This window comes from Pleurodeles waltl, chromosome 1_1 (assembly GCF_031143425.1).
Source record: "Pleurodeles waltl isolate 20211129_DDA chromosome 1_1, aPleWal1.hap1.20221129, whole genome shotgun sequence".
Lineage (NCBI taxonomy): Eukaryota > Metazoa > Chordata > Amphibia > Caudata > Salamandridae > Pleurodeles > Pleurodeles waltl.
This window is the reverse complement of record NC_090436.1, coordinates 762220593-762247832: the sequence shown is the minus strand read 5'-3', so window position 1 is coordinate 762247832 and position 27240 is coordinate 762220593. Positions and strand designations below refer to the sequence as shown.

General features: G+C 46.2%; 1 protein-coding gene across 3 annotated transcripts in view; it reads right to left on the bottom strand.

The window, feature by feature from the left end:
• The window catches only part of CNTNAP4 (contactin associated protein family member 4), a 2124586-nt gene that overhangs the window by 295011 nt on the left and 1802335 nt on the right, over window positions 1-27240 (bottom strand). For all 3 annotated transcript variants that reach the window (XM_069227637.1, XM_069227632.1, XM_069227640.1), the window contains exons 16-17: window positions 11414-11584; window positions 5616-5834 (exon numbers count right to left, since the gene is read on the bottom strand). In XM_069227637.1, coding sequence (XP_069083738.1) covers window positions 5616-5834; window positions 11414-11584 — 390 coding nt within the window. The remainder of the gene's footprint in view (window positions 1-5615; window positions 5835-11413; window positions 11585-27240) is intronic.

Genomic DNA, 27240 nt, shown 5'->3' with positions numbered 1-27240 from the left:
TCTATCCGCCCCGGAAAAGGTGGCGGATTGGTGGCTTGTAATAATGTGGGCGGTACATTGTCTTCCGCCTGTCTGTTGGCGGTTACCGCCACGGTGTTTGTTTGTACCGCCGTGGCGGTCGGAGTGTTAAAGTGGCTGTCTATGTTGGCGGTTTCGCCACGGTCGTAATTCAATTTTTTTTCCGCCGGCCTGTTGGCGGTTTTACCACCGCTTTAACACCGACCGCCAGGGTTGTAATGACCACCATATTGTCTAATCAAGCCTGGAATAATTTGTCCAGAAAAACAAATAGCCTATAATCTGAAGATTACCTATGAAAGTTGATGGGGTAACATTGATTACATCTGCCTGGCAACTCTCAATTGCTTATGGCAAAATGTACACCACAGTGGTAATTTTCCATCCTGGAATTATTGCTCCTCCAGGATCAAAAGACCCTGGTTTAAAATTCTCTGAAGCACCCCTGTTCTGTTATTTTGGCACTTACCTCCTTCTTTTATCTAGAGATTGGAGAGACGTTGAGCCTCATTTACAAGACAGTGGCGCAGCATGGCACTGCAACAAAATTGGCAGCACTTTGTCACTTCAGAAATGCAGGGATGCACCGTATTTATGAAAATACAGTGTACCCCTGAGTTTCTCCTAACGATAGCGCTAAAGTCAGCTGCCTAGTGCCAACAAAGGCACCCTTGACCTGAGTGCAAGGATGCCTGCATCGCAGGGAAGGATTATTTATGTGTAGGAAGAGACACCTGCCTGCACATAAACTACAATGATGGCGTTTTGTTTTTCTATGTGTGCTACAGATACAGCACAAATAGAAAAAGCAAAGGAGAAATAAAAGTATTTCTTATTGTTGTGCCATGCTAACATCACCCCTGGGTGCTGCCTCAGGGTTACAATCTCTTCTTAAATATGGGGCAGCATCAAAATGTAATGGGTGTTGTGTTAGAATGCCCACAGCAACACTCCTACCTCCCCTTCTTAATGGTGGCCGCTGCGCAGTGCCGAGTGTGACCCCTGACCTGCCTGAAGGCCAGGAATCACTCAACACACCGAGCAGCTCCACCAGCCTTCCTCCATGCCCCAGACCCCACTACTGTTGTGAGTTCGAGGCCCTCCATCACCCGCAGGCACCCGCCTAGTCTAGCCTAGTGGTTACCATAAGTATTGTGTGTGTGTCCTCTAATTTGTCTTAGTGTTTTTTTGTGATGTTTTCTGTGCCTTTTTATTTTTTTGTAACTCTGTCTTGTGCCTTCCCTGTTTTGACTCTGTTAAATGCCTTTTTCTGTTTCTGACCTCTTGGCCGATTATCTTCCTTCTACCCAGTCCCGCCACTGCATCCCCTGCGGCCCTGCCCCCCCATTCCCCCATTTGCCACTGCCTCCCACCTCCAAGCTGCTCCTCCCTCCCACCTCCCCTTCTTAATGGCGCCCGCTGCGTGATGCCGAGTGTGACCCCTGACCTGTCTTAAGGCCAGGAATAACTCGACACACCAAGCAGCTCCACCAGCCTGCCTCTGTGCCCCCAACCCCGCCATCGCTACTGTCGGGAGTTCGAGGCCTTCCACCACCCGCAGGCACCCGCCTGTACCTCATCCCTGGTGTCTAGTGGTTGCCGTAAGTATTGTGTGTGTGTCCTGTAATTTGTCTTAGTGTTTTTTTTGTGCCGTTCTCTGTGCTTTTTTCTCTTTTTGTAAGACTCTGTCTTGTGCCTTCCCTGTTTTGACTCTGTTTATTGCCTTTTTCTGTTTCCAACCTCTTCACCGGTTCTCTTCCTTCTCCCCGGTCCCGCCGCTGCGTCCCTGTGGCCCCGCCCCCCTCGTGCCCCCATTTGCCACCGCCTCCCGCCTCCCAGCTGCTCCTCCCTCCCACCTCCCTATCTTAATGGCAGCCGCTGCGCGGCCGCGCCGCTGGCGTGCCAGAGGCAAGCCCGTCTGCGCCCATCTGCGCCTGGACCGTGCCCAGCACCAGTCACCCTGCCCCTCGCACCTCCCACACCACCAGATGCTGCTACACCGCAATAGAACTCCTTGCGCTCAACCCCGGCCGCCCCACTGTCTGCGTCCAGACCTCCCCTACGCACACCCACAGACCCTTCTCATGCCGAACGTGCCACTTCACCTGCACTCAAGCCACCAAGGACCACAACAGCACCACCCACCTCAACCACCTCAGATGCATCCTCCTCAACACCTGCTCCGTCCACAAGCACGCCATCGAACTCTGGGACCTGCTTACATCAACCTCCCCAGACATCGCCTTCCTCACTGAAACCTGGATGAACCCCTCATCGGAACCCAACATCGCCATAGCCATCCCTGAGGGCTACAAAATCACCCGAAGAGAACGCACCAACAAACCAGGAGGAAGAATCACCATAGTCCACAGAAGCTCCATCAAGATCTCAACCAACACCCACTACTCCCTAGATGCCGCCGAACACCTGCTCTTCCGGATATACGTCAACGCCAACTCCACCCTGAGAGGAACCCTCGTCTACAGACCCCCGGACCCCCACTCACAATTCTGCGGCGCCATCGCCGACACAATCAGCTCCCACGCCCTCGCCTCCACGGACTACATGCTCCTCTGTGACCTGAATTTTCACCTGGAGAACACCAGTGACAGCAACTCCTCAGCCCTACTGGACAACCTCGCCAACCTCAGCCTCAAGTAACTTGTCACCACGCCCACCCACTCAGCCGGCCACACACTCGATGCCATCTTCTTCTCCGGCAGCCACGTCACCTTCACTCACACTACCGTACTCCACTGGACCCACCACCGCTGTGTTCATTTTTCCTTCCAGAAACCCACCACCAGCAGCATCGGATCCCTCACCACAAGTGGAACAAGATCTCCAAGGACCAATTGATGTCCAACCTCGCCCATGCCCTACCACCTGACACCAGCGACCCCAAAACCGCCTCCCTCAACCTCAAGCAATGGCTCGACAACTGCGCCAACACCCTCGCTCCACTCAGGAAAACCACCAACATGTGCACCAACAGAAAAGCTTCCTGGTTCACCACAGACCTTCAGGCCTCCAAACGGGAATGCTGGAAAGCCGAGAAGATCTGGAGCCTAGAGCAAACAGAGAGCAACCACGCTGCCCTCAAATCCACCATCCGCAAACATCACCAGCTCATCCGGACCACCAAAAGATCCTTCTACAAAGAACGAATTGACAATAACGCACACAACAGCAAGGAGCTCTTCAGCATCATCAAGGAACTCACCAACCCTAAGTCCTGTTCTGCCGACCCCCCCACTCGCAAGACCTCTGTGTCTCCCTTGCCACCTTTTTTCACCATAAGATCACAGACATCCATGGCAGCTTCGCACCGCCATCCCCCACCACCACCACTGTCAAGGTTGACGCCAACGCACCCATCCACAACAACATCCTGAGTGCCTGGACCCCCACCATCGATGAGGAAACCACCAAGAGCATGAGCACCATTGACTCCAGATCTCCCACCGACCCCTGCCCTCACCATTTCTTCAATAAACGCAGCCAAATCATCGCTCCCCAGCTCCGGACCATCATCAACAGCTCCTTCGAGACCGCCATCTTCCCGGAGAGCTGGAAACATGTCAAAGTCAACGCCCTGCTCAAAAAGCCCAAAGCCGACCCCAAGGACCTCAAAAACGACTGGCCCATTTCCCTACTCCCCTTCCCTGCGAAGGTCATCGAGAAGATAGTCAACATCGAACTATCTCACTTCTGGGAGGACAACAGCCTACTCGACATCTCCCAGTCTGCTTCCGCAAAAACAACACAGCACTGAGACCGCCCTTATCACTTGCACCGACGACATCAGGAGCAGGCTCGGCAAAGGTGAAACCGTTACCCTCATCTTCCTTGACCCGCAGCCTTCAACACCGTCTGTCACCACACCCTTCGCACATGCCTCCATAATGCCGGAATCCGCCACAGAGCCCTGGATTGGCTCACATCCTTCCTCTCTGGAAGAACCCAAAGAGTCTGCCTCTCCCATTCCTTTCGAAAGCCACCAAGACCATCTCCGGAGTCCCCCAGGGATCCTCACTCAGCCCTACCCTCTTCAATGTCTACATGGCACCGCTCGCCAACATCGTCCGATCCCACGGCCTCAACATCGTCTCCTATGCAGACGACACTCAGCTCATCCTCTCCCTCACGAAGGACCCCGCAACCACTAAGACCAACCTCCACATCGGACTTCACGCCATCGCCAGATGCATGGAAGCAAACCGCCTCAAACTGAACTCGGAGAAGACCAAGATCATCATCTTCGGCTCCAACAGATCAGCATGGGACGACCCCAGGTGGCCTGCAACTCTGGGGTCTGCCCCTATGCCCACTACCCACTCACATAACCTCGGCTTCATACTGGACTCATCGCTCTCTGTGACCCAGCAAGTCAACGCCATCTCATTCTCATGTTTTAACACCCTTTGCATGCTTCGCAAGACCTTCAGATGGATCCCCGTTGAAACCAGAAGAATGGTGACCCACGCCCTGTCAGCAACAGACTGGACTACGGCAATGCCCTCTACACTGGAACAACGGCCAAACTCCAGAGGAAATTCCAGCGCATCCAAAACGCCTCAGCACGACTCATCCTCAGCCTCCCTCGCCACTAACACATCTATGCTCACCTCAGAGACTTCCAATGGCTACCCATCAACAAAAGGATCGTCTTCAAACTCCTGATCCACGCTCACCAAGCTCTCCACAACGCCGGACCTGCCTACCTCAACGAGCGTTTCAACTTCCACATCCCAACACGCCAGCTCCGCTCCGCAAATCTCGCTCTCGCAACCGTCCCCCGCATCCACCAGACCACATCCGGCGGCAGATCCTACTCCCACCTTGCCTCCAAAACCTGGAACTCCCTCCCCTTCAACCTATGCCTGACCCAGGACCTCCCAACCTTCAGGAAGCGCCTCAAGACATGGCTCTTCGATCAGTAGCACCCCCCCAGCGTCTTGAGACCCTTCTGGGTGAGTAGCACGCTTAATAAATTACTGATTGATTGATTTGCACGCCCCTTTCATGCTAAGAGATGCATGTAAGGGGCCGTATTTACAAGGCGCTTCTTTTGTGCTTTTCTAACTGTTTATATATTTTGAAATATTTGTACTGTTGGTTTACAGCTATTTAAATCTTATTGGGTGTTAGAAAAAAAAAATGTCATCCTTTAGCCTTTTTTTTATGTTCCCTGCACCCCAGCAAGATTGTCCTATAGTACACCTTATAATTTCCTTTCACTTTACAGTCAGAGCAAGAACAGAAAACATCAGCAATTAGCAGAAGACATAGCCTGGCATTTGACCTCTGTGTCTTTGAACGCACAGCAAACGTGTCAAGACGAAAATAAAATGTAAAATCATCTTTTTTGCTCATTTTCCTTCTGTACTCTGCATGGTTATTTCGGGGGTGCTGCAGCACCCCTCCCCCGGCCTTTACTTCTAGCATCTTTTATAGTACTAGTCAAATATGCTTTGAGATATGGCCCTATGAAGTATTGGTGTTCTGCAGCCCTGTGTTTAACAATGCTAGTGCTAGCCATAGGCCCGCTACTTATTTTTACAAATGACAAATTGCACACAGCGCAGGATACTCACCAACATAAAGCTGACTGTTGAGCTGCAGACGAGTGTGTCCGTCCGATGGGGCAGCATAGGTTTGCTGTGGCAGCTGATCCACCTGAAGCGATGCCTCCTTAACGTTCCTCTCAGCTTTCACGTAATGCCAGTGATTATCATTCAAGGGACTAGGCGCTTGCACAATCACCTCAAAGGGGCCATTCCCCACGTCAAAAGAAAACAGAACTTCCGCTGGTGCTAGAAATTCGAAGCAAAGCAATATGGTTTGACTTCAGAAGGTATGAATATGAAGTTACAACATAACAGAATAAAAAAATGTATTTGCATCAACGGTCACCTGCAATTATTCTTTCAGTCTAGTGTGGCTGTATGGTGGATTAGAATAAAAAAATAAAAATAAAAACTTTCTCTTTAGTGCAAGCCTCAACGTTTTGCATTAGCAATGTAAAATGGTGAAGCAAATACCTAGAAAAACACAAAACCAAGATTTCCCTTGAGGTTCATGGCTGTGAACTGCGCAGACCACATCTTTTGTACCCCTTTGGGACCACTGAAAAATGTGTACTATAAAATGTACTTTTCTGAATCCTTAGGTTAAGTATATATTCTAACTTTTATGGTATGTAGGAGTGGATCTCATTATTAAATCAACTATATACTAAGCGATGGAGTCACAATCCGATGCTATATTGACAGGTGTGTAAATGTATTGCATACTTAAGCATATAATTGTTCATTATACCCTTCACTTACTCAATCATTGTCAGACTCTTTTAGACAAACAAGCTTGATAAACAATTCAATTTAAATGAGGTAAGTGTAATACCAAATGAACCGCTTTTGTTTTATTATTGTGGTCCATAATTGGATAATCTTTGTTCACCAAAAGTTATGTTTTATGTTTTATATGATACACACAGTAAAGCATAAATTGAAGTACGTTTGTGTCGCTGCACATTTTTGGTGCTCCTGTTATTGGTGTGGACTTCTGCATTAGGGGATTAGCCACATATCACCTATTACGCTTTGTGTGGTCACACCGCACAAACATCCAAGCAAAATGACCATTTTATGAATATTGCTGATGCAGGAGGTTTTAGAAAATACCCCACCATTTATTAATTTATTTTGTAGTCTTGGAGAGCGTACAGCTACCCAAAAAGGTTTCCCGGTGGTAAGCATGACAAAAACCAAACTGTCAACTCAAAATAACCATGACTTCAGGCCTTTGCAAAACGCAACAAGAGAGGTACAGTCCCTGAGATAAATGGGAAGGGAGTTCCACAGTTTCGGACCTAACATTGCAATAGAACCCCCTTCTATCCAGGCCTAGGAACAGTGTAGAAGGCCAATTTGGAATATTTCAAGCAATGAGGAGGGATGTAAGATGTCACTAGGTCCTGGATATAATGTGGACCTGTTCTAGCTTTGGCCTCAAACATGTAGTAGAGTGCCTTGAATTGGATCGATTTAGAGACTGTGAGCCAGTGCAGCTCCTGAAAAAGATGAAAGACTGAACCGTGTTTTGGTTGGTGGAACAGCAGTCTGGCTGCCAAATTCTGGACCATCTGCAGACGCCTGATAGATGCCTGGTCTATTCCCAAATATAGAACATTACTGTAATTCAATCCAATCCAAACCATTCCTATCAATTACATCACATAATCATAAACATTATCATCACTCCACTGTCTTTTGTCTAGGTTCACTCTGCACAAATACCACATACATACAAGCATGGCCACTGGTACCATCACCTTAGGCAACACTTTTTGCATCAATGGGCCTATGTTTGAAATAATATTCACCACTGACTGATACTGAACAATGATACTCATGACCTTTGCCACAATCTTTAGAAGTACTCGGTGTTAGTCTAAAGATTCTGGTGTAACTACTGTGATGAACCAGGGAAACTGGGAAACACATATATGTGGCTCAATGAATCAGAGATAACATATGAGCAAGTGAGATGTTCACTGCGATGATACTGGATTACTCAGCAGATGCCCTTTTTTGCTGTCAAGTTAATTTAATTATTTAATTTGAGTGAATGACCTGAAGTAAGTAAAGAAAGGGAGACTGTAATTGCTCTCCTGGAGAAATATGTTCTCATAATTTGTGCAGACGTTAAGATAAACTTTGAAAAGGCTACCTACAATGAGTCAAAAGATCCAATTGTGCAAACATATTTTATGTCAGTCGGTTGATAGAGTTGTATATTAATTGATTTGTTCTCTTTTGACTAAGCAAATCTCATTGCATATGTTTTTTCGGAGCAGAGTTATTAATTCAGTGGTTTATTAACAATATCTATTGAAATTATGTTTTTTGTTGTTAATGGAAATGTTTCACGGTGAAAGATCTTTCTATTTATACATCTCTTTTGAGTACAGGCTACACTGATACAATTTCAAACAATTTGTGCACCACTTACAAGTGTATTACTGAGGTGTAAATTTAGAATTTAGAAGCGCAATTAAATGTAAAAATGCAAAAAAACGACAATGCCTTCTTTTGCACACCAGGGTGACATTTTAAAGGCAAATGTTCCACAGCAGTATTTGTAACGTTGTTTCTAATTAAAAATCCGCTATATGAGGTATGCAAGACACCAGATTTCCCCATGCATATGCTTTGACAGTCAGGACTCAATTTACATTTAAATTACAATGTAGTAAGTTTCATAGAGATAACTAACCAAATCGTCATGCATGCAAGGAATGTGTCCAGGAAGGGAGGACAATCACGGCTAAAAATATATTTGAAGGGCAAAAGTATTTTCAGTTTATTTACTGAGGTATATGTTTTCCAAAGTATGCACATTCAAACAGGAAGTGTCCTAAACAACGCATTCTGAACGACGCTGACATTTTCAATGGAACCACGTTTGCCTGAACAAAGCATGGCTTTTTCTGTGCCTTAACCACGCATGTGCTGAACTGAGCATATGCGTGGTTAAGGCACAGAAAAGCCATGCAGTGTTCGGGAGAGGAAACGGTGAGGTAAGTGGGGGTGGGGCAGGGATTGGGGTGGGAGGTTAGGGTATTTATTTTTGGGATTAGGTTGGGGGTAGTGGTATTTTGTTTTTGTGGCGGTTTTTGTTGAAAAAAATGTATTTAAGGCTTAGGGCGCAGGCGGGATAGTTTATTTTTATAGTGGTCGGGGAAGGGTTAGGTGAGGTAAGTGGGGCTGGGGCAGGGTTTGGGTTGGGTGAGGTTATCAGGGGTGACCTATTTTGTTTTTTTAAGGGGTGAGGGTATGGGTATTTTTTTTAGAAAAATATGTATAGGATACCTATCAATGTGAGTAGTACTAATAACTCCTTCCTTCCATAAATATTAAGATATGTACATCAGAAGCATGCACAGGTGTAAACTAAAAATTCTGTATTTTACACAAGCTTTCGTGAATTGCTAATTTGTATGTGATAGAGTTGGAAAAACAAAAATGTATAAGACATGCCATATTTGACAAATGTTTTCAGGATCTGACAAAAAGGTTTTCAAAATAACACTTGCACAGACAATGTCACCTCCCCCCACACACACACACAGTAATTGGAGCTAGTGCAAGGTGTTCAAGTTAATGAAAGTTTACATGTTTTAAAGTGGGATTGTGAAGATCTGAGGATGTACAGCAGCATCTTTAATACTGCACACTATTGCTCTATGAGTGAAATGGAAATTGTGATTTGTATGATACTAACCTAAATTATTGGGTGCAACAAGGATCTCACCCTTTCGTCAAATTTTGACAGGTGAAACCTGCTGGAATTTAAAGGGGGAGAAGTATATGGTATTTATTGTAACATGCTGATTTTGGTGCAGTAAATGCCTCAAAATAACACTTGATATTCTTCTAAAATTCAGTATGAGATAATTATGTCATCTGAATAAGGGTGAAGATATTGGTGTCGTCTTTTTGTGAGATGTGATAGATCCATAATACCATGTGTTCCTACTGTAAGGTAAAGGATTAGAACTAAAGCCAGGGAAAAAGAAAATTGTCAACTTCACAAGGGTTTGCATTCAGCTTCCTTGCTCCTCGCAATTAGGGAACCACACGATTGATAAGGGCAGTTCTCATAAGTATCCAAGCACTGAGTGTCAGTCCTCTGGAACATCTGCCACCCTTTTGAAAGCTCTGCAAAAACAGGCCACAGAGATCACAGCCAGCCTTTGCAAAATTGCAAACCATATTACAGGTCCCTCGCTACTACCATTATTACAGGTTTTAAAAACAACATTGTTTGCCTTCATTAGCTTATGGCCTTAAATTATTCCCTGACAAATTTTGGGGCTGGTTCAGTAATCACCAATCAAGACTCTTCTGCTAAATATTCAGTCTCTCAAAGTGCCAGTCAGATGATTTGGACCTAATATATGGCCTTCAAATCCCTTTTAGGAAATGTTGTAAAGACATTCTCAGTAAAGGAAGATTTCCGGTACTTACAATCAAAAAACCATAATCGACACGCTGTGCGACCTACACCAAGATGAAGCCCTGATCTTAATTGACACCACCTCTGGCTAGACACTATAAGTTCAAGATCCTAACATCACGGATAGTCATTTTTGATGTCAGGGAAGTGCCCCAAAGATGGAAATATGTACGCAAAGACAATGTTTGTCATTTATGTTCTTTCCCGAAGGAATCTCAGGTTCATGTTCTTTGTACCTGCCACTTGTTTGACAGGGAAAGATGTTTTTCGTTTATATCCTTTATTTAGAGAATTGGAGGTTGAAGTGAGACTTGATTGTCAAAGAACTTTGGTCGAGCTGAACTGCTCTCTATAAATTTAAACTCTCAGTGGGCATGAGATTGTGGAACTTGTCCTATTCGGTCCCTTTAGTATATTTAAACCTGGTGTACTTTAAGGAATGGAATATTTTGCTGGCTCCTGTGTACACATTGATATATTTTAATCAGACCTACTAATTGATGCACTCAATTGTTCACTACAATTTTTAAAGTTTATAGCAGACCCTTTACCTGTGAAGATGATCTCAGTTATTGATATGTATAGCCTAGAGATTATTGGGATTTTAGCTATGCTACAAGTGATGACATCCTTTTTTATTTTTAGCACAGTTTATGTAGTAGCTTAGAAACAAAGTGATGTTTTCGTTATTTTAGTCTGTGTTTTTACGATGAATTTAATTGTGATAATATGCAATGGTTTTTATTAACTAAGCATATAGCTATCTACATAAATAAAATAAAATAAGGAACAGAACATCTGTCCACTGTTTAGATACACGTGAATATAAGGACCAGAAACATTTCCGTGACAGGTTTTATGTTAAAAAACTGGTCCTTATTGAGTCTTAAGGTGTGATGCGTCCCAACACACCCACACAACAGCGGTCCCACTATAAGGCTCATTTGCACAAAGGATCATCACACAGTCCTAATGATTCAGGAAGGAGAGGCTATCAATGACTTCAGGTGCAGTATTTGCTTCAATATTTATACTTTTACCTTCAATCTAGTTCATGCATTTGGGCAAAGTTCAAGCCATCTTTGTAATCACCAGTGTGCCCATGTGACAGAAAAGTGTGTAGTGGAGTGGACGTTCGGGAAGGGGGAATACATCAAATAGCACACTAGGATTCACAAGCCACTGAGCATTAATATCCTAAAAGAATCATGATCATAATTGTTATTTGTGCTCTTTTTTATTTCTAGCCATAAACCGCCAGCCTTTCGGTTCATCCTGCAAATGTCAGGCACATAACTGAGCAGTGACTCTGATTTACTGTCGTAAGTGTACAGTAGATAAAAAAATGGACCTTTGTGAAAAGGTTACTTACAAAACAGTTCTATCCTTATGAAGTCTTTTATCCCGAGATTCTCCATAAATAACCCGGAGGAAGCGGTCGTTTTGAAGAAAAATGAGACATCTGCACTTAGTTCTCCGTGGAAAGTTGGAAAATGAAGGTAGGACGCCTCTGTATTGAATGAAGCTGCATTCCAGAATCTTCCTGGGAAGACCAAAATTACTACATTCAGAAGAGAATCATAATTATCGAATCAATCACACGACACATCCTCATTCAGAAATTATTCTAATATGAATCTAGATATAAATGTGCACTCATACTGCTCATTTGATTTAACAGCATGGCACGGCGACGCTGAGGAGCAGTTCATAACAACAAAGTACATCTCACCGAGAGGAAGAAAACTCAGTGAGTTTAGCCCCCACTCCTCACATTTGTGCATACTCTGAAGTGTATCCAAAGGGTGCTTGTTTCTAGATTTCTCACTGTCATATTCTGCCACTCAACTGAGACCTGTTAGTCCCATCATAAGCAATGACTAGCCCGTCAGAGAGGCAAGAAATTAATACATTTATGCTATGAAAATATGTAAAAATTCAGTATAAAAACATTGAAACTGTTTTTTTCTGGGCAGATCAGAGGTTTCTGTTGTGCTTCATTTTCCCTGTTCCCTAAATAAGAGCGAAGTCTAATTAGTAAAAACTACGCTTGCCAGGGAGGGTAAACAACTAAAATGATATGAGCCACTCTCAACCAAAAGGAAGTTAGACGAACCTCTTGTTCTGTTGCTCACAGTCGAGTTACTGCTATTTGCATGTCGCTTCTTTATTGCTTGCTAATGCCAGTGCAATCTTTATCTACAATGTTTAGTGTCTTTTCAGTGGAAGCGTTTACTTACCTTACTTTTCACTGCATTTGGAAGAGTGCAGGGGCAGTTTCCTTGCGGACGCCTGCAGGACGTTTTCCTTTCCTTCAACTTCAACCACTTTCTCCTCACTAAGGGGCATTTCACAGTGACACCATTTTCTTTTTTTTCCTCGCATATCATGTGTTAACCATGTGTATGTTACTTGCAGCAGAACGCGCCCTCTCTTCTGCATTGCTCATGTACTTTCAAATATACTGTGAGCACATTTCCAGTGCACTGATCTCTCCCCCAGCCCATTAATGTTCGGTACTTCGTAGCGCCTCACAGTCACTATTTTCCTTTGACGTCAAGGAGGGAAATTGGAGCAGGCTTGATCAATTGTTTCAGACCACCGTGAGTTTCTCTATGTGATATTTCTTTTCTCTGCCTTTTTGTTCTATTGTTGACTCCTCACTTTTTATATGTAAAGACTTCTTATCAACATATAGTAGAGAGAGCCCACGGGGAGTAGTTTGCTAAGGGCAAAATATTCAGGGATAAAATTAATTATTTTATTAGATCATTGGTGTTTCCTTTAAGCAGGGGAAGGAAATGTGGTCTAACGGCCAGAACTGCCGACTTTGGAATTAGGGAATTACAGCTTTGGAACTGGGCAACCAGGTTCGAGTTCCCGAGTTAGTTCAATATCCTGTGATTTTTGACATATCACTTAGGCCCTCATTCTGACCCTGGCGGTCTTTGACCGCCAGGGCGGAGGACCGCGGGAGCACCGCCGACAAGCCGGCGGTGCTTCAATGGGGATTCCGACCGCGGCGGTAAAGCCGCGGTCGGACCGGCACCACTGGCGGGGTCCCGCCAGTGTACCGCGGCCCCATTGAATCCTCCGCGGCGGCGCAGCTTGCTGCACCGCCGCGGGGATTCTGACCCCCCCTACCGCCATCCAGATCCCGGCGGTCGGACCGCCGAGATCCGGATGGCGGTAGGGGGGGGTCGCGGGGCCCCTGGGGGCCCCTGCAGTGCCCATGCCACTGGCATGGGCATTGCAGGGGCCCCCGTAAGAGGGCCCCTACATGTATTTCACTGTCTGCTGCGCAGACAGTGAAATACGCGACGGGTGCAACTGCACCCGTCGCACAGCTTCCACTCCGCCGGCTCGATTCCGAGCCGGCTTCATCGTGGAGGCCTCTTTCCCGCTGGGCTGGCTGGCGGTCTGAACGAGACCGCCCGCCAGCCCAGCGGGAAAGTCAGAATTACCGCCGCGGTCTTTCGACCGCGGAACGGTAACCTGACGGCGGGACTTTGGCGGGCGGCCTCCGCCGCCCGCCAAGGTCAGAATGAGGGCCTTAGTGCCATATTTAACATTATATGGTGCATTCCTGTCCTATCCTTCTGCTGGTGCACTTTTGGCTGTCTAGCACAAGTGCAGGCACTATTATATCATGGTGCACAGGCGCCTGCATTGCAGCAGGATTGTTTTTGTGCAGTAAGGAGCACCTTCCTGCACAAAAACAATCCACTGAGGCTTTTTCCTCTTTCTCCATGTGCTGCACAATCCCAGGCTTTCGGTTCATCCATAACTGAGCATTGACTCTGATTTACTATTGTGAGTCTACAATAGATAAAAATGGACCTTTGCAACAAGGTTACTTACAATATAGTTCTATCTTTATGAAGTCTTTAATCCCAAGATTCTCCATAAACAACCCAAAGGACGTGGTCATTTTGAAGAAAAATGAGACATTTGCACTTAGGTGTTCGTCAAAAGATTGAAAAGAAAGGTAGGACGCTGAGCACACGGAGAAAGAGGACACTGAGCACATGGAGGATGAAGAAAACACAAGGAGAAATAAAGATACTTCTTCTTGTTATGCCTCCCCTGGAAGGCGTAGCATTTTGATGCATTCCAAGGTCTACCACTCAAGATAAATCTACAAATGCACCAAAACCATAAGTGGATGTGTGGGAACACCCATGCTCCACCCATGGAACGTCTCCCTGGGGCAGAGTAGTGCAAGGCAGCAACTTGCATTGTGTTGTGTTACTCCAGATTCACCAAGCACAGCACAACCTCACAAGGAAGCCTTGCTTGGCTTGGTAAATCTTACTTAAGTCTTGTGTTGTCCTTGTGATATCTTGTGTGACTCAAGGGCAACACAACACTTTGATAAATCTGTTCCTTAATATCGCCAAGCCTAATAGAAATGAATCTGACCTTTTCTAATGCAACCTGGTGCTTAAATAAAGCGCTCCAATAATCTTAGGCAGAATTTGCACAGTATAAAACTGCAAAATAATAATAATATTGATAATTTATATGTAAAGACAATCTGCTGTATGTAAAGCTCTTGTGTGTTCCTCCAAAACACCTCCTGTTGGTTTGGTAGAAGCAGGAAGCATCAGTCATTTTGTGACATAGATTCAAATGGAAAAACAAATCCTGGGTCTTTTGTTATTTTGACACCGGTGTCAAATAGTCTGTAGAAATACAAGCTTGCTTTTCAAAAATATACTATCTCATCTCGTACAAATCAAATTATTTTGAATGCAATATTGAACAGAAATTTCACTCATTATGGATCTTGACTAAGTGATAGTGCTTGTCACCCTAATTCTACACATTTAGTTCTTGTATGTGTGGAAATATATACACAGTAGAATAAGGCCTCTCCTGGACAAACCATACTTCTGAAAGATGAGGTCTAAATGTCCCTGTTCAACAATCACAATGCTATTTGTCACGGCTGGTGACTGTGAAAAGTGGTGGGGCGGGGAAGGGGGGAATAAATAAAAAATCTAAGAAATTATATATTTTTAAAAACTTACCTGATCCTCACTGCCGCACCGCCGCTCTCCATCGCACTCCAGGCACTCAACCTGTCCTGCGACCAATCATGACGCTGCTCAAAGCAGCGTTATGATTGGCTGGAGCACCCTGGCTGGGTGCTCCAAGGCAGACTGGGTGCCTAGGTTTGCTCTCTCCAACCTAGCAACACATTGCCAGGTTGGAGAGAGCCCTTGTGGGCATGTGTTGCCAAGCACACATGCGCACAGAGGGGAGTGCTCTGTGGACTCCCCTCAGTACTTGTCAATCCCATTGCCCCACCCCTTTAAAAATAAAACAATGATAAACATTGTTCATCATTGTTTTATTTTTAAAGCAGTGCAGCTCCTGTTGCTGGCTGGTAGGCGACGCTCCTCCGCCATAGCGGAGGAGCTGCCCCTGATAATAGCTACTCCAAGAAGATAGTGCATGGGTTTCCATTTAGCAAACATTTTTTAACATGACTGAGCAAGACGGGATGGGAACATCCATTGTAGACTCACACGAACTGTCAAACTCGAATCAGGGCGGAAAATGTTTCTTGAGGATCTCCAATTCTGCAAATCCTCAGCAAGAACGAAAATCTTTATGTTTGAACATTAGTCAAAGGCTGTGTAGTGTGGTATTAGTGAAAGGTATTTGGTTCTGACTCTATTTTACTCAAGAAATTGCCAAACATGTAAGTATTTTTGTCTCAATAAACACAAAAAAGTATGGGCTTCACCAATGATACAGAGCTATAACCACGGGAGATTATCCACGGGGTCCTAGACCTCGTTGGGTGTCAAAAAGTGGAGTGTGAGTGCTGTGGGATGGTGATGAGTAAGGGGAGGGGGTATTTCCTTTACGGACTAGGTGGTCTCACACACTATAGAGTGTCAAGCTTCATCATTTGACCACCTAGCCCCACCCAGGTTGGACAGTGCCACCTGGGCGGACTCAACCTCACTGTTAAAGGAACGGGAGGGAGTGCGTAAATATATTTTTATCTGGAGTTAGTGGGATCCAGCTAAGCTAAGGGAAGATATAAAAACACCTAGGCAGATACCAGTGTGTAATCTACACATTTAATAGTGGTGTCTGCTGGTGTCTTAAAAACAAGGATGGGACACCTCGGTGAGAGTAAGGACTCACTGGGTCACCTATCTAAAAACTGGCCGACATGTTTCTGCCCTCTCGTATGAGCCAAGGAAGGCCTGGGGGCATTCTTCAGGGCCTAGGATCCCTAAACATCATGCAATGTGCAGGTAGACAGGCCACCCTCATTAAGAGTGTGGGAAGGAATTTTTAACAATTGAGGGGGCCTACGTGTGGCAAGGAAATACCTTGCGGAGGCCCCAACAACTGAGGCTACTGGCCTCAGATTCCAGGAGAGGGAGAGTCCCCTTATAGTCACACTTACATCAAAGGAGGCGCTCGCTGTGCGCCTAGCCCGACCCCTCGCTGGACTGCTTGAGGTATTTTTGTCTCAACAGGAGCAAATATTCATGAAAGAGTCTTTGGTTTAGAGTTTTGGCAGTGCAGGTAAAGGCATGAACCACCCTCCTCCCTGCTTCCAACAAAGCCTCAGGGCCATCTGATGTTCCAACATCACCAAAATTGTAGACCCCAATTCTTCTTGCTAAGGAGAAGAAGTTTCTTATGTTGTGGCTACATAGGTAAAGGCAATGCAATGTTTTCTTTAAAATAGGCATATATTTAAGCAGATCCCTGGTTCATTGAAGCAATAAAAAGTTTGCAGGTAGAGTTCTGTTCCACTCTATTTCAAAGTTAACATCAAGACCACATTCACTTTTCTCAATCCAATACCGATCTGATAACCTAAGAGGTCTGAAGTATTTTACAGAAGGATAGAACAGAACAAAAACTGCTCAATTCTTCAGGTTTCCTCACAATTGCATTCTTGGTTCAGAAGAAAAAACAATATTGTTCTTTAATAAACTTCAACGATTTAAATTAGTTTGTGGTCCATCAACATTTCAAAGTGAAGAAACCAGTACAGCTTAGGTATGCTTTCTTTAGGGGGACTGGATGACTCATCTTTACATTCAAGATGCCTTCCTTGTGGTAACTAATGCTTCAAACGTTGCAGGAATCAACATTTACTTCGACTGGGCAGTGCTACTGCTTTACATGGCTTCCAGTTGGTTTTTCTCCAGCCTAATGTTTTTACAGAGGTTTAAATGCCAGTTTCAAAAGTAGTATGTTTACAAATGGATTGATTGATTATATAACTGCATGATATCCTGCTTATGCCACAGGATCATTCAATTATGCAGGTTGTGGTACAATCATCAATATCCCACTCGCAGAACCAGAACCTAATAATCAATATAGAAAAGTCAGACATGTCTCCTGCATAGCATATGGAAATTCTGGACTTCTGAATAAAAATGACAATTCTGAATGCTACAGTCTTGCGAATCACAGTTCTGAAATATGATGTCTTTTCACTTTCCTTATTCTAGCCAGATTAGTAAATCTGTAAGACATCCCGATACAGACAATTTAACTAAATCCGTTTCCTTTAAGGTCCCTCCTAAGATTGATGATTTAACACCTACAAGGAGGTCTACTATAGTTTGAAGCAACTTCTTTAGATCTCGAACTCTACTACAACAGCCATTACTAGACCACTTATCCTCACACGTAGAAACCTGTAAAGTTAGTGCAATTGTCCTATGTTCTATGCCTCCCTTATTTTCTATCAGAGTGTGTTCCAGTACAAGTGGTTGACAGTGTGAGGTGCTTCATTTCATCCAAGACTGGGCTGCTGTACATTACAGTCTGTTTTCTCACTTTCAGGGCCTTAGCAAATTTAAAAGTGTACTGTGGGAATTGCAACTATCTAACTATATTGTGGGTGTGTTTTGTATTAATATGTCCCTCTTTCCCCTTCTTAACTTCCATAAACCCATCTAATTTAGTAGTAATTATTCCCTATTTTCTCAGAACTCTTTCTGTTCTCTCAGATAATTACTACAGAAACATATTCCTATGTGTACAGAGCCCTCTGCCACCAAAGACAGGAGGGGCAAAGGCCACTGGCTGTAGCTTTTAGAATTGCATTTTGTAGCATTTGAGTGGTATGATTGTAGTATGCTTTAGTACTACAAAGCACATTTTGAGCATGAGGTCAAGTCCCTAGTCTTTACAGTATGGGAATTTGAGGGTGGCCTGGAGCTATCCAGGTCTTTTAAAAAGAAAAGGTGTTTCCCTTTTCAATAAATCTAAGACTCACATGTCTGCACGGTTTCAGCATATTTTAGCTGTATAGTTATTTTAGTCACCCAGGGAACATTCTATAAAACTGTATAGAACTGTCAATTCTTAGCATCAAAATGTTGTGTGCTAAGGCATTTTAGAATGTCACATTCTCCCTCCTAAATATAATTACATTTGGCATATTTATTAGTTTGAATATTTTATCTTCCTTCCCAGCTAATAAGGGATGTGTACTAGCCCCCACACCTTTTCAGTTTATACATAAACAGATTGGTAGAATGGTTGACTAGGTGCCAACAAGATGCCCCTAAATTAGCAAACATCAGCATTTCTGTGCTTTTGTTTGCTGGTGGCAACCTACTTATATCACATACCCCCTCATTGGTATTTAAGTATTGCTGGGGGAATTTTGTGATATGAGAGGTCTTGAAATAAATTCAGGGAAAACTAAATTTATGGTTTTAAATCCCCACTGTGCATTTAAAGGTAAGATGAAGATAGATAGTACTCCGATTGAGCGGATCAGGAGTTTTGAATATTTAGGTGTGAGACTATCAGACAAATTCTCGTGGATGCCTGAACTGAGAGAAGCAAAGCTTTGTTGCAACATCGATCTGCAGGTATTTAAAAAAGTATAGATGCACTTCTAGTAGCACACTTTCTCCAGTACTGGAGGTATATAGAGGAGTTGCGCTGGGTAGGGCTCTATATGGGGCCAAAATTTGGAAATAGAGCAATATTAGCCCCTTATTATGTGCGGAAAACACATTTCGAAGGTGTCTACTCAACTTGCCAATTAGTACCCTGTAAAATATGTTAAAAACAAGAAGGCTTGATGATGTGCAGGTTTTCTTTATTCAAGAACATCCATAGGAGAGATCCCACCCACAGCCAACCTTGAATCAACTGTCGTCATAGAATCCAACTATCACTCTTAGTACCCACACATCTTTCTAATACTTTTTCATCACTGCATAGATAGACAAGTTCTACATCATAACATAGATGCAGAACACTAAGATACAGAACACCACATACCCCAATGTTACAGTTGAGATGGGACCTGAATATACAGAGGGTTAATCATATTGTTAATTTTAAGGATCTTAAAATGTTGTATTAGAATTTGGTCCAACCCTGATTTGGCTCCTTACAGGATGACACTGAACGAGTTGGTTGCCTTCGATGAGAGCTGCTCCACACCTTCGCTTAAGGTAGTCAAGGACCTTTGCCGTAGCTTACATCTGTCTGAAATGTGGGAAAACCAAGAAAATCTGGGCAGTAATATGACCACTCAGTTTAAGAGGTTTTGGTGGGAACAGACTCCAACTAAAGCTTTATGGGGTTCACGATCATAGTGTCTGATAGATAGGTTTTTAGAGCACAAATGCCTTCCAGAATAGGAACCTACTTTGACAAGATCATCCCCTATGCAGCTAAAACATTATGGCCCTCATTGTGACATTGGTGGTAAATACCACTTACCATCACGATGACTGTTGCCAACTTACTGCCGCGGCGGGGATATCCATTCACCATATTATGACATACTGTTAGACCTGACAGCCTTAGGGTAGTCACCCCTAACTTTTTGCCTGCCTCCCTCTGCTTTTTGGACACTGTTTTTGCTGGTTTATAGACTCTGCGCACTTTACCTCTGCTAACCAGGGCTAAAGTGCATATGCTCTCTCCCCTAAAACATGGTAACCTGGAATCATACCTGATTGGACTATTAGTTTACCTATAAGTCCCTAGTAAGGTGCACTCTATGTGCATAGGGCTGGTAAATTAAATGCTACTAGTGGGCCAGCAGCACTGGTTGTGCCACCCACTTAAGTAGCCCCTTCTCCTTGTCTCAGGCTTGCCATTGCAAGGCCTGTGTGTGCAGTTTCACTGCCACATCGACTTGGCATTTAAAAGTTCTTGCCAAGCCTAGAACTCCCCTTTTTCTACATATAGGACACCCTTAATGTGTGCCCTAGGTAACCCCTAGGGCAGGGTGCTGTGTAGGTAAAAGGCAGGACATGTACCTGTGTAGTTATATGTCCTGGTAGTGTAAAACTCCTAAATAAGTTTTCACACTACTGTGAGGCCTGCTCCCTTCATAGGCTAACATTGGGGCTGCCCTCATACACTGTTGAAGTGGCAGCTGCTGATCTGAAAGGAGCAGGAAGGTCATATTTAGTATGGCCAGAATGGTAATATAAAGTCCTACTGACTGGTGAAGTCGGATTTAATATTACTATTCTAGAAATGCCACTTTTAGAAAGTGAGCATTTCTTTGCACTTAAATCCTTCTGTGCCTTACAATCCACGTCAGGCTGGGCTTGGTTGACAGCTCCTTGTGCATTCACTCAGACACACCCCAAACACAGGGTACTCAGCCTCACTTGCATACATCTGCATTTTGAATGGGTCTTCCTGGGCTGGGAGGGTGGAGGGCCTGCTCTCACACAAAGGACTGCCACACCTCCTACTGGGAAACTGGCAGACAGGATTGAACTGAAAGGGGACCTGGTGCACTTCTTAGCCACTCTTTGAAATCTCCCCCACTTCAAAGGCACATTTGGGTATAAAACAGGGCCTCTGCCCTACCTCATCAGACACTTGCTGGAGAAGAAACCTGAACCAGAACCTACATCCTGCCAAGAAGAACTGCCTGGCTGCTCAAAGGACTCACCTGCCTGCTTTCTACAAAGGACTGCTGCCTTGCTGTTGCCCTGCTGCCTTGCTGAACTCTTGTCTGGCTGTGAAAGTGCTCTCCAAGGGCTTGGATAGTGTGTGACTTACCCTGACTAGAGTGAGGGCTTTTGCTTGGACAGAGGGTAACCTGACTGCCAACCAAAAACCCCATTTCTAACATTGGTGATCAGCGGAGAGGATAGGACTTGTATTTGTGCAGTGACATACAGTAGCTAAGTATTTCACTACCTACCCACAGTTGAAGGTCAACTTGGTTTTTATCTCTTTTTGAAAACCTGATTTTTTTTCCTGACAATTTTCAAAAACTAAATCCTCACTCAACATGTCTCTGACTGGGTCTCAGACAGGAGACTTTGACCTAGTCCAGTTGGATGCATATACAGTCAAACAACTAAGAGGATTCTGCAGGGCATTGAGGGTACCCACCCAAGGGACCTCCAGAAAGGAGGACTTTCAAGTGGCGCTGAGGGCCTGGGCAGAAGCCCATTTAGAGGATGATGAGGAAGAGGAGCCAGAACATGGCCCCTCAGAGGAATTTTCACTATCTATGGATGGTGTTACCACTGCAATTGTGCCCCCTTCCAGACCAGGGAGAAGTGTCTCTATGCAAAGCCTGACCGCAGAGGAAAGGAGAGAGGAAAGGGAGTTCCAATTGCAAATGGCAAGACTGAAAATTGAGGCTCAACAGGAGGAGAAGAGGGCAGAGAGAGAAGCCAAACAAGCTGAGGCTGAAAGAGCATCCAAACAGATTGAAGCTGAAAGGGCAGCCAAACAAGCGGAAGCTGAAAGAGCAGCCAAACAAGTGGAAGCTGAAAGAGCTTTGGCTGAAAAGAAACTATTGTTGGCTCATGAACTGAGTCTCAAGGAGCTGGAGATCAAGGCGAGACAGTCTGAATCCAGCAATAATGGTGGCAGCATACAGACAGGACCTGCTGGAGAAAAGAAGGTTCGTATACCCAAAAATGTGGTGCCCAGTTTTGTGGTGGGAGATGACATAGATAAATGGTTAGCTGCTTATGAAGTTGCACTAAGGGCTCATGAGGTTCCTGAAGGGCAATGGGGGGTAGCTATGTGGGGTTATGTGCCGCCATTGGGGAGGGACACACTTCTCACATTGGATCAACCTGATCAAAACACATACCCACTTCAGAAAGCCATTTTACTTGCCAAGTTTGGGCTGACCCCTGAGGGATACCGTCAGAGGTTCAGGGACAGCACCAAACAAACCACACAAACATGGGTAGATTTCTTTGATTTCTCCAGTAAGGCACTGAATGGATGGGTGAGGGGCAACAAAGTAGCAGATTATAAAGGTTTATATGACTTGATTCTGAGAGAGCATATACTTAATGTTACTTATACAGATTTGCGCCAGCACCTAGTGGATAGTAAGCTGACTGATCCCAGGAAGCTTGCTGAGGAGGCGGACCTCTGGGTTAGCACCAGAGTGTCCAAGAAGGTACCTGGGGGGGACTCCCACAAAGGTGGTCAGGGTTCCCAACAGAAGAAAGAGGGGGGAGATAAACTTGCAGATAAGGAACTCTCTAAAGGCCCCCAAAAGAATTCCCAGGGAGGGGGTGGCAACCCTTCCTTTTCCAAATTTGGGAAAAAGCCAGGGACATATGACAAGTCAGGGAAATCTAGCCCCAAATGCATGGAGTGTTACCAGTATGGTCACTACAAAGGCGATCCACAGTGCCCCAAGAGGGCACCGTCCACTACCGGACAGGCACCTGGGTTGACTAGTGTAGCGCTCGGGGGGGAGATGGACCCAAATAGCTTTGGGGAGCAGGTAGAGATTTCCCTAGTGTCCCTGGGAGAAGGAGAAATGGTGCCCAAGGCCCACATGCCCAGAAACACTTCCAAGTACCGGCAGTGGGTCACCATTGATGGGCAGAAGGTGGAGGCTCTGCGTGACACAGGAGCCAGTATGACTACTATCAAGAGTCAGCTGGTGTCAACAGAGCAGATAGTACCTAATACATTCCACCAGGTCAGAGTCGCTGACAATCGCGAGAGTCACCTACCGGTGGCTCTGGTTCCCTTTGAGTGGGGGGGGGTCTCTGGTGCTCTGAGAGTAGCTGTGAGTCCTGCCATGCCTGTAGATTGTCTGTTAGGCAATGATCTTGAGCACACTGCTTGGAAAGAAGTGGAGCTCAGGTCTCACCTGGAGATGTTAGGGTTACCTGAGTGGGTCTGCATGACCACACGGTCCATGGCTGACCGAGAGGGAAGTCAAGGGCATCTGGAGCCTGGAACGATGGCCCAGAGAGCTGCCAGGAGGAGGGACCAGGGGTGCGGGAAACCGGCCCCAGAAGTTCCCACAGTGGCTGACGGGGCTCCTGAGGAGGAGGCTCCCGAGCCAACTGGGGAAGACATTGCCGCCCTAGGTGACTTACCTGAGCTTGCTGGCTGGCAAGTTGAGGGTGGACCCACCAGGGAGGAATTCTGCAAGGCGCAGAAAGAGTGTCCCACTCTGGAAGGTTTGAGGAAGCAAGCCTCAAACCAGGCAGCAGGTGACACCTCTGGCAATCACCACCTATATTGGGAGAATGATCTCCTCTACAGTGAGCCTAAGGTTCCGGCCTTTGGGGCAGCACGTACGCTGGTGGTCCCCCAATGTTACCGAACCTTCCTACTGGGTCTGGCTCACGACATTCCCCTGGCAGGACATGTGGGGCAGGGCAAGACCTTTAACAGGCTTGTCACCCACTTTTATTGGCCCAAAATGAGGACACACTCAGATAAGTTCTGCAGATCTTGTCCTACCTGCCAGGCCAGTGGTAAAGGAGGGACAAGGGTTAAAACCCCCCTGATTCCCCTTCCTGTCGTTGGCACCCCCTTTGAAAGGGTGGGCATCGACATTGTTGGTCCCTTGGACCCCAAAGCTGCCTTAGGCAACAGGTTCATCCTGGTTTTGGTGGACCATGCCACCCGTTACCCAGAGGCAATCCCTCTGAGGACCGTAACTGCACAGGTGGTGGCCAGAACCCTGATGGGGATATTTACCCGTGTGGGATTCCCCAAGGAAATAGTGTCTGACAGAGGCACTAACTTCATGTCTGCATACATGAAGTCTCTGTGGGATGCGTGTGGTGTAACTTACAAGTTCACCACACCCTATCACCCCCAGTCTAATGGTCTTGTGGAGAGATTCAACAAGACCCTGAAAGGCATGATTGGTGGCCTCCCTGAGGCCATGAGGCGTAAGTGGGACGTCCTCTTAAAATGCCTTCTCTTTGCTTACAGAGAGGTCCCCCAGAGGGGGGTAGGGTTCAGTCCCTTTGAGCTTCTCTACGGGTACCCTGTCAGGGGACCCTTAAGCATTGTCCAGGAGGGATTGGAGAAAGCTCCAAAGACACCCCCTCAGGATGTGGTCAGCTTTATGTTGGCCCTCCGCAACCAGATGACCCGCTTCTGGAAAGAGGCCCAAAGTAACCTTGAGGCCAGTCAAGAGGTGATGAAACAATGGTATGACCAGAAGGCCACCCTGGTAGAGTTTCAACCTGGAGACAAAGTGTGGGTAATGGAGCCAGTAGAGCCCAGAGCTCTCCAGGACCGCTGGTCTGGCCCATTTGAAATAAAGGAGCGGAAAGGGGAGGCCACTTACCCAGTGGACCTCCAAACCCCTAGGAATCCCCTAAGGGTGCTCCATGTGAACCGACTAAAAGCTCATTTTGAGAGGTCGGAGATCAACATGCTTCTGGTCACAGATGAAGGAACGGAAGAGGAGAGTGAGCCTCTCCCCGACCTCCTCTCTGCCCAAGAAGGTGATGGGTCAGTTAGCGGGGTCATTCTGTCTGACTCCCTGACTCTAAACCAGAAAGGAGACTGCTATGAGCTGTTGGAGCAGTTCTCCCCCCTGTTCTCCCTTACTCCTGGACTGACCCACCTCTGTGTTCATGATATTGACACTGGTGACAGTCTCCCTGTGAAGAACAAAATTTACAGGTTGTCGGGTAAGGTGAAGGCCAGCATCAAGGAGGAGGTCTCCAAGATGTTGACTCTAGGAGTTATCGAGAAATCCAGTAGTCCCTGGGCCAGCCCAGTCGTGTTGGTCCCTAAGGCTACTGCCCCAGGTGCGAAGCCAGAACTCCGGTTCTTTGTGGACTACCGGGGTCTCAACTCAGTCACACGGACTGATGCTCACCCCATCCCCCGAGCTGATGAGCTCGTGGACAGGCTAGGCGCTGCCAAGTTCCTGAGTACGTTTGATCTTACTTCAGGGTACTGGCAGATCGCCCTGACTGAGGGGGCCAAGGAAAGATCCGCCTTCTCAACCCCTGATGGCCATTACCAGTTCCGGGTTATGCCATTTGGGTTGAAAAATGCCCCCGCTACCTTCCAACGGTTGGTTAACGGGGTCCTAGCTGGCAAGGATGCCTTCTGTGCAGCCTACCTGGATGACATAGCTGTCTACAGTTCCAGCTGGGAGGAACACCTGCTTCACCTCAAGGAGGTGCTTCAGGCCCTGCAACAGGCAGGCCTGACCATCAAGGCCAGTAAGTGCCAGACTGGGCAGGGTTCCGTGGTGTACTTGGGACACCTAGTGGGTGGTGGCAAGGTGCAGCCACTCCAGGCCAAGATTGAAACTATCAAGGCCTGGCAACCACCGCGAACGCAGACTGAGGTGAGAGCCTTTCTAGGCCTCACAGGATACTACCGCAGATTTGTCAAGGGCTATGGTACCATTGTAACACCCTTGACAGAACTCACTTCCAAGAAACAACCTAGGTTGGTGAATTAGACAGAGGCTTGTCAGAAAGCCTTTGACGCCCTGAAGGAAGCCATGTGCACGGCCCCCGTACTCATGGCCCCTGACTACTCCCAGGAATTTATCGTGCAGACAGACGCTTCAGAGCATGGCATAGGGGCAGTCCTAGCACAGCTGAATGAGGAGGGCAGAGATCAACCGGTAGTCTTTATTAGCAGAAGGCTATTACCACGGGAACAGAGGTGGAGTGCTATTGAGAGAGAAGCTTTTGCTGTGGTCTGGGCACTGAAGAAGCTAAGACCCTACCTGTTTGGGACTCACTTCCGGGTTCAGACAGACCACAGGCCCCTCAGATGGCTCATGCAGATGAGGGGTGAGAATCCAAAACTCTTGAGGTGGTCCATTTCCCTACAGGGGATAGACTTTACGGTGGAACATTGCCCAGGGGTTGACCACGCCAATGCTGATGGTCTCTCCAGGTACTTCCGCCTTAGCGATGAGAGCTCCCAGGAGGTCGGGTAGCTCTCCCCACTTTCAGCTGGGGGGGACACATGTTAGACCTGACAGCCTTAGGGTAGTCACCCCTAACTTTTTGCCTGCCTCCCTCCGCTTTTTGGACACTGTTTTTGCTGGTTTACAGACTCTGCGCACTTTACCTCTCCTAACCAGGGCTAAAGTGCATATGCTCTCTCCCCTAAAACATGGTAACCTGGAATCATATCTGATTGGACTATTAGTTTACCTATAAGTCCCTAGTAAGGTGCACTCTATGTGCATAGGGCTGGTAAATTAAATGCTACTAGTGGGCCAGCAGCACTGGTTGTGCCACCCACTTAAGTAGCCCCTTCTCCTTGTCTCAGGCTTGCCATTGCAAGGCCTGTGTGTGCAGTTTCACTGCCACATCGACTTGGCATTTAAAAGTTCTTGCCAAGCCTAGAACTCCCCTTTTTCTACATATAGGACACCCTTAATGTGTGCCCTAGGTAACCCCTAGGGCAGGGTGCTGTGTAGGTAAAAGGCAGGACATGTACCTGTGTAGTTATATGTCCTGGTAGTGTAAAACTCCTAAATTCGTTTTCACACTACTGTGAGGCCTGCTCCCTTCACAGGCTAACATTGGGGCTGCCCTCATACACTGTTGAAGTGGCAGCTGCTGATCTGAATGGAGCAGGAAGGTCATATTTAGTATGGCCAGAATGGTAATATAAAGTCCTACTGACTGGTGAAGTCGGATTTAATATTACTATTCTAGAAATGCCACTTTTAGAAAGTGAGCATTTCTTTGCACTTAAATCCTTCTGTGCCTTACAATCCACGTCTGGCTGGGCTTGGTTGACAGCTCCTTGTGCATTCACTCAGACACACCCCAAACACAGGGTACTCAGCCTCACTTGCATACATCTGCATTTTGAATGGGTCTTCCTGGGCTGGGAGGGTGGAGGGCCTGCTCTCACACAAAGGACTGCCACACCCCCTACTGGGACCCTGGCAGACAGGATTGAACTGAAAGGGGACCTGGTGCACTT